The sequence below is a fragment of the Mus musculus genome, chromosome 9 (genome assembly GCF_000001635.26).
Source record: "Mus musculus strain C57BL/6J chromosome 9, GRCm38.p6 C57BL/6J".
NCBI lineage: Eukaryota > Metazoa > Chordata > Mammalia > Rodentia > Muridae > Mus > Mus musculus.
The window spans coordinates 70,098,202-70,111,015 of record NC_000075.6 but is presented as its reverse complement, the minus strand read 5'-3'; the positions used below and the strand labels follow the sequence as shown (position 1 = coordinate 70,111,015).

The following is a 12,814-nucleotide window of genomic DNA, read 5'->3' as shown; positions in this document are numbered from 1 at the left end:
TTCTGACATCCTTAGATAGTCAGACATCCTTAAATCAAAGAGAAATTCAATCCAAAATTAAAACCATGTAAAATAAAATAACAGGAGCAGGGCACGGTGGCTTATCTCTGAGCTCCTCGGTGCTTGGGGTGGCCCAGGCAGGAGGAGGGGAAATTAGAGGCCAGCTTTGATTACACCATGAGCTACTGTCTCAAAAGACAAATAAACAAATAAGTCTACACGCAGCTTAAGGCATAGCAGATAAATAAAATCACTCCCATACGAAGGAAAGATAATAAAAAAATAAAAGAACACAGTTTTATTGGTGGATTAGGGAACTCTCAGTGGAGAGTTATACCTCTTTCTGGGCTTACTGGTTCTCTGCTTCTGGGTTCATCAGTTCACTGATAAAAAGAGCTCCTTAGGCAGGCAGATGTTCATGAGTGTAAGGCCAGCCTGATCTACACATCAAGTTCAGGACCAGCCAGGGTTAACAGTAAGACCTTTAGTTTTAAACAAACAAACAAACTAACTAACTAACAAACAAACAAAATCTTCTTTTGGGAAAAAAATGAGTCGAGCACTCATATACTTTCCTGAATTATGAAATGGACACGTGTGAATTTGCCACTGACCCTAAGTGTCCTTTTTGTTGCCCAGGTTCTCCAGGAGCAGATCCGTGCCAGGGACAACATCAGCTATGGAACTAATTCTGCCTTAAAGACGCTGGAGATGCGCCAGCTCTCTGGCTTGGGAGATCTCCGAGGAAGAGTTGCAAGGTAGGTGCCCTCAAAACATCCCACGGAAGTGTCTTGGGGAAGGAAGGGTTATTTTGGCTCACAGCTGGAAGTTACAGTCCATCAGGTGGGGAAGATGTGTCATCAGGAGTGTGAGGTGACTATTCTCATGGGGTTCAAGGTCAAGGAGCAGAGGGAGATGGGTTATAACTAAGATTGATTTCTTCTTTTTATTCAGTCTGGGACGAGAGCCCCTGAGGCGGCTCTGGCCACACTCAGGGTAGGTTTTTCCCTCTTCAGTTTCGCCTCTCTAGTAACGCCCTCACAGCTAAGCCCAGAGGTCTTCTGGGTGATTCTGAATTCAGTCAAGCTGGCCAGGAAGATGACCAGTACAGCAGGTATTCAAATGTTGGAGACTTTACTCCTTGAGAGCAATTTCGTTTGACGTTGAGATGCTCAGGGAGTAAAGTGCTCACTGTTGGAAGTTTGCTGAACTGAGGTGGAAGGAGGGCACTAACTCCACGAGGTTGTTCTTTTCTCTCAGATCTCTCTCTCTCTCTCTCTCTCTCTCTCTCTCTCTCTCTCTCTCTCTCTCACACACACACACACACACACACACACACAGAGCACTGCCCTCATCACCACCATCATCATAAATACCCATACTTTTTATGAACTCCAATTTAGTGAAGAAGTCCAGTAATTTCTTTTACTACCCCCTTTCTAGCTTTGACCACAGAAGCTACTGGCAGACTTCAACCCTGGGTGTCAGCCTGCCATGATTTCTTTCAGTGCCAAAACTGGCTGGGTCATCATGGGAGGAAATGATCAGAGAGCGCCCTCTGCTGGTGGAAGTTATTTGGTCACGTAATAGTATGGTCAGTGAATCACGTAACTCACAGCTTACTGTTTGAATGCCTTTTCAAATGTTCATCTTTGTTATAATTAACTTTTTTTTTATTTCCTGAAATTATTGATTTCCCATAGGCTGGAAATTTTAATATGTGTTTTCCTATAAGTGTGGAAAGTGATTTTCTCTTTACTTGGGTATTTTCCATGAACCCAGAGCCTCAGGATTACCTGGGATATTTCTTCAAATGTATTTTGTTTACAGTTACATTTATGCGCTTATGCGCACAGGTGTGTATACACACGTGTGTGTACTGTGTCACCTGTGTGGATATCAGAGGATAAATGCAGAAATCAATACTCTCCTTCTACCCCACCTGTCTCGGGAAACTCAAGTTATCGGGTCTAGCTAGTGCTTTTACGGGTTGTGCCTTCTTCCTGGCTCTTACCTGGGACCTTGTGAGCAATGTCCACTGCTCCCACGTCCCACAGCTACTGAATTAGAATCTGTTTCTAAAGAGATACCTGGGTTCTAGGCGCACTATATTTGAGAGTTGTTGCAAGAGGCCTTCCCTTCCGGATTACTTTTAGCTGGCTGGGATGAAGTTGTCCTGACTACAGTTGGGCCTCTTTTACCCTCTGCTGCTATCAAGCGCTCAGTACAACTTTACAGCTAATAATGGGGATTTGGAGCAAAGACGCACTTTCAGCCAGTTTGGGGTAGCAGTGAGCTCAGGTGAGCATGGGATGAAATTAGGAACGAGACCAACAGAGACCAGGCACTGTTAAGGCCGCAGAGAGAGCCACGGTCTGGTGTATTTGTGACGAAACCTAGTTATTGATTGATGTCCATAGGTGCTACAGTAGAGAAAGAACCTCACCAAGATGCTAAGTCTCCATTTTCTGAAGAAGCAGAGGGGTTCAGCCTTCTTGGAAAAGGCTGACCCCCGCCTAGCTCACTGCAGTTACTTTATTCAAACATCATACAAGGTTAATTGGGGCTGGGAAAGGTTCCAGCTACCAAAGTTATCTTGCCCTTGCTGCCCCTGAGAGCAGACAATTCCCACAGATCTCGGTCCCTTTTGACCATGGCTAGCCATAACCAAAAGAAAGAATTCCTGGTTTGTCGGGAGCACCTTGGGACCAAGGTCGGGGCAGCTGCAGGCTCTCACGTAGCACCAAGTGCAGATCCTCTAAACAAATAACATCTCTTCAAGGTTCAAACAGCCACAGAACAATTTCTCAGCTTCTATTGATTGACCCAAACACAGCAAAGGCTTTGCTGAGACACTGCACTCAAAGCCAGACACAGCGGCTTACTATACATTTCCCTTAAAGCCAGACATAGCGGCTTTACTATGCATATCACAACATCTAGTGTCTTGTATTCCGGGCATGCGTCTTGGCAGACTGAAGGGTAAAGAACTGTGTTCAGCTGGAGGAGGCTCTAAGGGCTGAATGAAGGGTGGAGTCTCCACTCCTCTCTGGTTCTTGCTGGTGTGTTGTTCTGTTCTGTTTTGTTCTGTTCTGTTTTGTTTTGTTTTGTTTTTATTTACTTAATGTGCAGGCGTGTGCCAGACTGTGTATATGCACCGTATGTATGCAGGAGTCTATGGACGAGAGGAGAAGACATCAGATTCCCTGGAACTGCAGTTCTAGGCGTTTGGAAGCTACCCTGAATTCTGGGGACTGAACCCAGCTCTCTGCAAGAGCAGTGAGCACTCTTAACCTCTGGGTCACCTCTCCAGCTCCTCCTCCTCCTCCTCCTCCTCCTCCTTCTTTATTTGGAATGGAAATGGAGTCTCCATAACTCTAGCAGGCCCTGCTCCATCTCGTCCTGTCTCAGTCTCCTGAGTGCTGGGACTGGAGGTGTGCTCCACCATGTCTGGCCTGTGTCATTTGCCAGGATGAACCCCTCCAGTCTCCATAGTCTGATCTCCTCACCCCTCCCTACTGTTGTCTTGCCCCTTCAGTCATATGCCAACCCTTGTTAATCTTCCCAGAAAAGTCATTCTTCTACCATAGGGCCTTGGCACGTGCTGGTCTCCCACTGAGGACCTTTCCACTTCCTCTTCTTACTCCTTGTCCACCTTTAAAGGGTAGCACAGATGTCCTCTGCTCCGGGAGTACTCCCTGACACCCTGCCTGCAGAGTGCCCTCTCCCCCAACGACGTAAGCCCCACCCAGTCACTCCGCTGTCTTCTGAGTTGTCTTAGAGTGGGGCTCTGTATCATTTACTTCTGTAGTCAAGTCCCTGGAGCCCGTTGAGAACAGGAGATACTCAACTAATGCTTGCTTGGATGGATGCCCGAGCTAGAAAAGTCACTGGGGCAGGACTGAGAACTCTTGAGTCCTTGTTTGGCTTTTAAAAGACCCCGAAGCTCAGAGAACAGCGGGAACTTGGAAGGACTTGAGACCACAAGGTGGAGCAGGGACTTGAGACGGCTGAGGAGTTTCATGGCCACTGTGTTTGTTAGTGGTCTTTCTTTACAGCAGTGGTTCTCACCCTTCCTAGCACTGCAGCCTTTTAACTCAGTTTCTCATGCTGTACTGACCCCCAGCCATAAAAGTATTTTCATTGCCACTTCATAACTGTAGCTTTGCTACTGATATGAATCTTAATGTAAATAGCTGTGTTTTCTGATCCTCTTAGATGACCCCTATAAAGGAGTCATTTGACCCCAAAGGGGTCCCCACTCACAGGCTGAGAATCACTGTTCTAAAGCGACAGAACCAACAGTGGTGTGTGTGTGTGTGTGTGTGTGTGTGTGTGTCTATGTGTGTAATGATTATATTGGTCTATGTAGCACAGTCTGGCAGTCAGATGTTGATTATCTCCATGCTGGAGAGGCTGAGGACCCAGGAGCTGCTTAGCCAGACACCTCAGCAGCCCAACCCTGGTGCTGAGGGCCTGGGGGATTCCCAGAGAGCGAGAGGTCTTTAGTCCACGTTGGAAGCCTGAAGAAAGTCTGATATCAGTGGGGGAGGGTAGCAGTATCAGCAAGAGGGTAGATGACCTTGTTAGTAAGGCTCAAAGGCAAGGAGGCACACAGCACAGGTTCCTCTCAGACCCCCTCTTATCTGGGCTGCCACAGGAAGGTGCTGCCTATGTTTAGTGTGGGTCTTCTCACTTCTGGTTGCCTGATGAGAAAAATCCCTCACAGATGTGCCCACTAGCTGGATCCAGTCAAGATGATAACCCAAATTAACTGTCACGCTGCTGTGGGTGCGGGTGGAGATTTAAGGTGCATGTGTGCCACAGGCAGGGAAAGAGTGGGCCACAAATGGCTGCTATCAGCACCTCCGCTGGACAGTGCACACTGGTGTCATCTTTATGACGTTGTATCTAGACCAAGAAGAATTCTCTTGAAATGCCTTCTGCAATCTTCCATTCTGCTTCAGCGTGATCCATGAGCTTCTCCACCCAACTTGTCCCCCAACACTCCCCTCCCACACTCCCCCCTCCCCCAAACTCCCCCCAGCTACCCCCCCCCCCCCCCGTTAACAAACACCTGGATTCTGAAACCACCTTGAGTGTTTGTTTTAAGCACTGGATATTTCGGGTTTGTTTTGTGGCTATATCTGTCTTCCTCTTGGAAAGCTGATGAGACTTTGTTGAAATGAATCCGCATGAGATAAAATGCTCTTTGGCAAGAGTTGCACGTTCGTGCATTGATTGCATAATTGTGTTGAAGAAGTATAGCTTTTAAAGTGCTATTACTAAATTTCTAGGCTGACATATGACTTCCCATTTGGATGTGTAGTTTTGATGGATCTATTGGTAATATAGTTATAGTTAGCAGCAAGCAGGCCCTTGCTTCTTGTCTGTAGAATCTAGGTCAGGCAGGATCTCCATGGGGGGGACTTTCTTCCCACTCAGCACAGTGCACCTCACATAGGACCTGGCTCTCTCTCTCTCTCTCTCTCTCTCTCTCTCTCTCTCTCTCTCCATATATATATATCTTCCAGAAACAAAGCTCACATTAGCTTCCCAGTTCCTACTGGAACGGAATGCTTGCTCCTGTGTTTGGCACCTGGTCTGCATTTTCCCAAGACTCAGTGCCTACTTCCTCTTTTTTTTCTCCGAGAGGCTGTAGGTGTGCCTGGTGGCAGAGGGTTAGAGGAAAAATACCCATATGCCTGGGAGTTGGTAATTAGAGAGTAATATTGGAGCCTTCCCAAAGGGCGCCGCAGACCTCTCCACATCCCTCCCTCTCTCCCACTATCTTTCTTCTGTTCGCTATGAAGAAGAGTTTGTGATATGTAAGTCACATATAAGCAAACAATGGAGGAGGGGCCTGAGGAGATAGCTTAGCACTTCAGAGTGTTTGCTGCTCTTCCGAAGGATCCGTTTGCTTCCCAGGATCCGCGTCAACTCACATGGCTCACAAGTGCCAGCTCCAGGGGACCTGATGGCCTCTTCTGAATTCTGCAGCAGGCATTGCACACACACACACACACACACACACACACAGAGAGAGAGAGAGAGAGAGAGAGAGAGAGAGAGAGAGAGAGAGAGAAGGAGGGATATTTAAAATAGAACTTTGATGCATACAATTCCGTGGGTTTTAGTATATTTACTGTGCACAGTTAATCACAGGACATTTGAACAGTTCAGAAAGAAACCCCATGGCATTTGCTGTCTCCCCCCATCTTCCCTCACTCCCTGTCTACGGCAACCACAACAACTCTTTCTCTCTCTATGGCTTGGCCTCTCTGGGTGTGTCCTGTAAATGGGTTCATCCCAGGCAGGCTTTAAGAGAAGCTTCGTGCACTCACTCAGCATCGGGGTTTGAGGGTTCATCTGCGTGTGGCCTGACAGCACATCATCTTTTCTTTTGCTTTCTGTGGCTAAGAGACACCACATTGTGAGCAGATATGCTCTTTCTACTTTTATCTATTATAAATTATAATAATTATAAGTAATATATAAAATATAATGATAAACTGTAAATACAGCTAAGGATATTCGTTTATGAGGTCTTGTGTGTTTACATTTTTAAAAGCTTTATTTATTTTTATTGTCCATGTATGAGTGTTTTCCTTGTATGTATGTATGTGTACTGTGTGTGTGTGTGTGCATGTGTGCACACACATGTGTGTGTAATGACCATGGAGACCAGAAAAGGGCATCGGCCCCCTGGAGTTGGTGTTTCAGGGAGTTGTGCACAGCCCTTTGTGAGTGCTCTGAATAAACTCCGTCTCTCTACAAGTGTTCTTCGCCACTGATTTATCTCCAGCCTGGAAGCAGCTTTTTATACATGGTGTGAAGTAGGGTTCTGAGTTGTTCATTCTTTTGCATGCTTAGTTCTTTTCAACATCATTAGTCAAAAGTCTAGTCCACCCCTCACTGGATTGCCTTGGCACCATACTGAAAAACATTTGGGGGTAGGGACCCCTAAGTTCCTTTCTTCTCCCTTTCTTTCCCCCATCCTCCACCCTCTCCTCTTCCTCAGCCTACTTCCCTCCCCAACCCCACCCACTCCCCTTCCCTTTCTGTCCCTTGCTCTCTTCCATTGTGTGTGCACCAGAGGTTAATCTCAGGTGTTACTCTCTGGAGCCATCCACTTTAAAAAAAAAAAAAAAGATTATTTATTTATTTATTTATTTATTTATTTATTTATTTTATGTATATGAGTACACTGTCACAGACACACCAGAATAGGGCGTCAGATCCCATTACGGATGGTTGTGAGCCACCATGTGGTTGCTGGGAATTGAACTCAGGACCTCTGGGAGAGCAGCCAGCGCTCTTAACTGCTGAGACATCCAGCCCACCCACTTTTATTTTTAAACTCTGTGTGTGTGTGTGTGCGTGTGCGTGTGTGTGTGTGTGTGTGTGTGTGTGTGTACACAACAGTGTGGAGTCAGTTCTCTCTTCCTCTATGTGGGTTCTGAAGACTGAACTTAAATCCTCAGACTTGCACAGCACCTACTTTACCCACCAAACCATCCTGCTGGTCCAAAACTTGTGTGTGTGTGTGTGTGTGTGTGTGTGTGTGTGTGTGTGTGTGTAAAGCGTGCATTTTTCAGGTGCACAAGCATGTATGTGCCATAGTGCCAGCGTGGAAGTCAGCAGTTATAGAGGGTTGGATCTCTCCTGCCACCTTGTGGGATCCGGGGATTGACGTCGGGTTGCTGGGCCTGGATGCGTGTACCTCTCTCCTCTGAGCCATCTTACCAGCCATTGAAAAACAAGCAGGCTCGCTTGCTGGCCTTGAGCTTAACAAGGCCAGGCTGAATTCTGGAGCCTGAACTCCAGTCAAGGACAGTAAGTGCTCCTGACTACAGAGCCTCCCCGCCAGCCCCACACCTGGCTTTTTCACATGCATTCTGTGCATCAGACACAGTTCCACACACTTTACTGTCTGAGCCCACTCCGCAGCCCAAGAGTGCAGTTTCTGAGGAGCCCTTGCATTTCCAGTTGCATTTTATCGTATGCAAGGCAGCTCTTTCGCATGCTTTTAAACTTTAATGGGTGTGTGTCCTTTGCCTGGATAGGTGCGACGCCAGCATAGCCAGGCTCTCTGCCGAGCATAAGTCGACCTACGAGGGACTCCAGCACTTGAACAAGGAACAGCAAGCAGCCAAGCTTATCCTGGAAACAAAAATCAAAGACGCAGAAGGACAGGTACGACCGGGTCAGGCGCCTCTCAGAAGGAAGTTGGAGTTTATTCTCAGCTCAGAATTGCACAGTGTAGCTTGGTTTTTACAGCAGTGACCAGCGTGGGTCCCCGGTATGGGTTTATGCAGATCCTCAGTTCTTTCTGTCTTCCTTCCCTCGGTCTCACTGGAGCGGCCCTTCACGAATCTGGAAGCCAGACCACAGAGAGTTGTTGGTACACTGCCAATTGAAAAGATCCTTTCCCCTCATTCATAAAACAATTCCTATTCCCCAGAACTTCTACGTTACTCCTCCCAAACTACCTCTTGCACAGGCGAGTGGCCCATTGTCACTTTGCATGCTGCTTATCCCAGTGTCTGATTCAGAAAATATGTCCTGTACTGACTGGAGTCGTTGCACGTACTGCTTCATCGAGTGGTCTGTATGTGGGACCCAATTAGGCCAAAGCTAGAGAGTCCACCTGCAAAGGAAACCTCTGAGTATTTTATCTTGAAACTCATAGTTCACAAAGGGAAACTCAGTATTTCACGAGTTTGGAACAGTTTCTTTTAAGGTCTTTACTACCTTTACGTGTGTGTGTGTGTGTGTGTGTGTGTGTGTGTGTGTGTGTGTGTGTGTCTGTATATGTGTGTGTCTGTGTGTGTGTGTGTGACTGTGTGTGTGTGTGTCTGTGTGTGTGTGTGTATGTGTGTGTGTGTGTCTGTGTGTGTGTGTGTGTCTGTGTGTGTGTGTGTATGTGTGTGTGTCTGTGTGTGTGTCTGTGTGTCTGTGTGTGTGTGTGTGTGTGTGTGTAGGTGTGTGTGTGTAGGTGTTCCTAGAGGCTAGAAGACCCTGGAGCTGAATTGTAAGGGTTGTAAGCCACCTGACACGTGAGTGGGGAGCAGGGGGGCTAAAGAGTGAGTTAGGCCAACCTGATCAATTTACACGTCTCAAAATAAAAAGCAAAGACAGGCGGCTCCACTGGGTAGAGGTACTCGCCAAGCCTAAAGACCTGAGCTCAGTCTCTGGAACCCACACAATGGAAGGAGAGAACTGACTCCCACAAGTGGTCCTCTGATCGCCACACATGAGCTGACATGTACACATCTGCACGCATGCACACAAAGGAAGTAAATAAATGTTAAAGAAAAATGATAGGCAAGGCTAAGGGCGTAGCTTTGCACTGGAGTGCTTGCTCGGTGTTAACTAAGCCCAAGGTTCCGTCCTTTGTCTTTTGCTGGGTTCTTCTCTACCCCTTCTTCCATCCTTTCAACCCCCTAACATATGATATGAGAGAAAAATGGATAGAGGGGAAAGGAAAGAGACCCCAGAGGAAAGTCAGGTGGCATTATTATTAGACTGCTTCCTGCTGATTAGAGGCGTGGCGTTCCTTGGGGCAAGTTTGATCTCACTGTCAGGACATCTCATTTCTTCTTTTACTTATTTCTTCTTTGTTTATGACCACTTAATAAATCATAACAAACAAACAACAACCCAGCCCACCTTTCAGGGCCCTAACTTTTATATACCTTTTGAAATGTCCCCAGAATTCCAATGTCACACAATCACAGAAACTATCTGCTGCTAGCAAAATCATGCTCCTGCTAGAGCATGGGGCAAATCATAGTCAGTTGCTGTGGACAATCTGAAACAGCTCTATCCCACACCTGGGGTTAAAACATAAAACATGTAATGTTACTGTGTTTTTCAAAGAAACCAAAACTCTAAAAATATCACTACAGTTCCTAGTAATGGAGCAGGGTCTGTGAGAATAAAATTATTACAAAAGGAAAAAAAATGATTTCCTGGTAGTTAAGGTGAGTACAATACAGAAATCTACCAAAAGAGACATGATAGCGATGGTGGTGATGATGGTGATGGTGGTGGTGATGATGGTGATAATGGTGATGATGATGATGGTGGTGGTGGTGATGATGGTGATGGTGGTGGTGATGATGGTGATGATGGTGGTGGTGATGATGATGATGATCCACATCTTACAAATATGAATCTTAAGTAAGGAATTTTGAGCAACACTTAGCTTTTCAGAAAATGTGATCATTTTATACAGGACTAGTTTAACATTGAGCTTTAGTGAAAACAAATCCCAAATAAGAACAAAGGCCAGAAGTAGGGAACCAGAGGGATGTAGCCCACAGAGGGTCTTCTGTGGGGCTTCACTTGATGAGGGAGTACATCTGGAACCTTGATTTGTTTGTAAGCCATAGAAATGCTGCCCTCCAGGACTGGCAGCCATGGTGCTGGTGGAAGTCCAAGGTAATAATGGCTGCATACCGCGACAGCTGGTAGAGATACCAGGCCTGGGCAGGGGCTGGGATTGCTCATTAGAGAGCTCTGAAGTTTAAATTCACTTCCTGATGAATATTTTGGCAGTGCCCCTTGTCTTGATTTTTGCTGGGTGTGCAAGAAAAAAAAAAAGGCAGAGGCTGCATAGATGGTGTGAGAATGAAGACGCCCTTCATAGATGGGAGATGATGTAAGGGTTAAAGCGCCCTAGGGAGATGATGTAAGGGTTAAAGCGCCCACTGGCACCAGCAGAAGGGCCTGAGTTTGGATCTGCGGCACCCAATGAAAAGCTAGACACTGTGGGGGCTGGAGAGATGGCTCAGCAGTTAAGAGCACTTGTTTTTCCAGAGGCCCTGAGTTTGGTTTCCAGGACTCATACGGTAACTCACAACCATAACTACCGTCCTCAGGAATCTGATGCCCTCTTCTGACCTCTGCAGGCACAAGAAACACACATGGTGCACATACATTCAGGCAAATACTCATGCACATAAAATAAAATCATCTAAAAATAAAAAAGCCAGGCATTGTGATCCACCCTGCACTGGGTGGAGGAGAGGAGAGGCGATCCTTAGATCTATTAGCCAGCTCTTCTAGCCAATAGTGAGCTCCGTGTTCAATAAGGGACCCTGTCTCAAAACATAGAGTGGAGAGTAACTGAGGAGGTCAGCTCCTGTTAACCCCTGGCCTTCATATGGACCTATGTGCACATGTACCTGCGTACACACACATACACAACAGACACACACACAGACACACAGAGAGACACACACACACAGAAAAACATACAGACAAACACACAGACACACAGACACACACACACAAAGACACATACACAGACACACTCACATACAGAGAGACACAGACTCACACACAGAGGCACAGATATTCATACACAGAGACACATACACAGACACACTCTCACACAGACACACACACAGACACACTCACACAGACACACTTACACACAGACTCACTGACATACACACAGAAATACACACAGATATTCACATAAAGAGACACACACAGATACACATGCAAGCACACAGATACACACACTCACACATAGATACACATACTCACACATAGAGGCACATACACAAACATAAGCACAGACACACACTCACACACAGAGACACATACACAGACACACACACACTCACACACAGTAATACACACACACACACACACACACACACACACACACGGAAAGAGGAAGGGAACCCCCATATGGACTTAGTAAAGTGACTCAATGCTACTGACCGGCATTGAGCGTATGAAAAGTTTTCTGAGATGGCCCATGAAGACAGATATGAGCGCCTTCTAACTCAATCTTCTTTTCCAGATTTCTCAGCTTTTGAGCAGAGTGGACTTGTCCATCTCAGAGCAGAGCACCAAACTGAAGATGTCCCACAGGGACAGCAACCACCAGCTCCAGCTCCTGGACACTAAGTAAGCCACCCGTTTGTAAAGGCTTTTGTCACATTCTTCCTGAGACCATGAAATTCACATTTTCTCCCTCTTGCTTTTATTTAAAAATATAATGTCTAAATGTTGTCTGTCTTAAATATTTATTTTTATTTATGTCTGTGTGAATATGTGCACATGAGTGCAGTGTCTACAGAGGCCAGAAGAGGGCGTTGGATCCCCTGGAGCTGGCGTGAACAGCCAGATATGGGTGCTGGGAACTTAACACATGTCCTCTGGAAGAGCAGCAACTGTCCCTAACTGCTGAGCCCTCTCCCCTGCCCACCTCTCCGTTTTTATTTACCACACAGAGTGAAAATAATAACAAAAACTAAAGGAAACAGTTTCCATGTGGCAACAGTCACCTTTTCTTCATAATGATTGCTTCTAGGGGCTGGGTGATGGTCCATTGCTTCATTCAATGTGTCTTTGGTTCATTTGTTTTATTTTGGTGTGTATATGCATATGTGCATGTGTGTAAATGCGCAGGGGTAGGTTCAATGTGCCCATGCGGGCATGGGTGTGTGGAGGTGACCATCAACATTGGGAGGCTTCCTCTACCTCTCCTCACCTTATTTATTTTATTTTACTTTGAGGCAGAGTCTCTCACTGATTCTGTTAGATTACCTGGCCAATAAATCCATCTTTCCATCTCTCCAGTGCTTGGATTATAGATGCAAGCCATCTTGCCTAGATTTTACACGGATTCCGGGCATCCAAACTCAGGTCCTGTTGTCTGGGCAGCAAGCACTTTACCCACTAAATCACCTTCCTGACTGCTCGTATATATTTGTGGAGTACTTACTCTGGTTCTAGTAATGAAGGAAAAACAAAACAAAACAGACCTTGTTCTTCAACCTGAAGAGTGTAC

The 12,814-nt window shown here is 46.2% G+C and overlaps 1 protein-coding gene across 4 annotated transcripts in view; it reads left to right on the top strand.

Moving 5' to 3' along the window:
• The window catches only part of Fam81a (family with sequence similarity 81, member A), a 53,255-nt gene that overhangs the window by 31,543 nt on the left and 8,898 nt on the right, over positions 1-12,814 (top strand). For all 4 annotated transcript variants that reach the window (XM_030244712.1, NM_029784.2, XM_006511551.3 and 1 more), the window contains exons 4-6: positions 640-758; positions 8,067-8,196; positions 11,822-11,928. In XM_030244712.1, the coding sequence (XP_030100572.1) occupies positions 640-758; positions 8,067-8,196; positions 11,822-11,928 (356 nt within the window). The remainder of the gene's footprint in view (positions 1-639; positions 759-8,066; positions 8,197-11,821; positions 11,929-12,814) is intronic.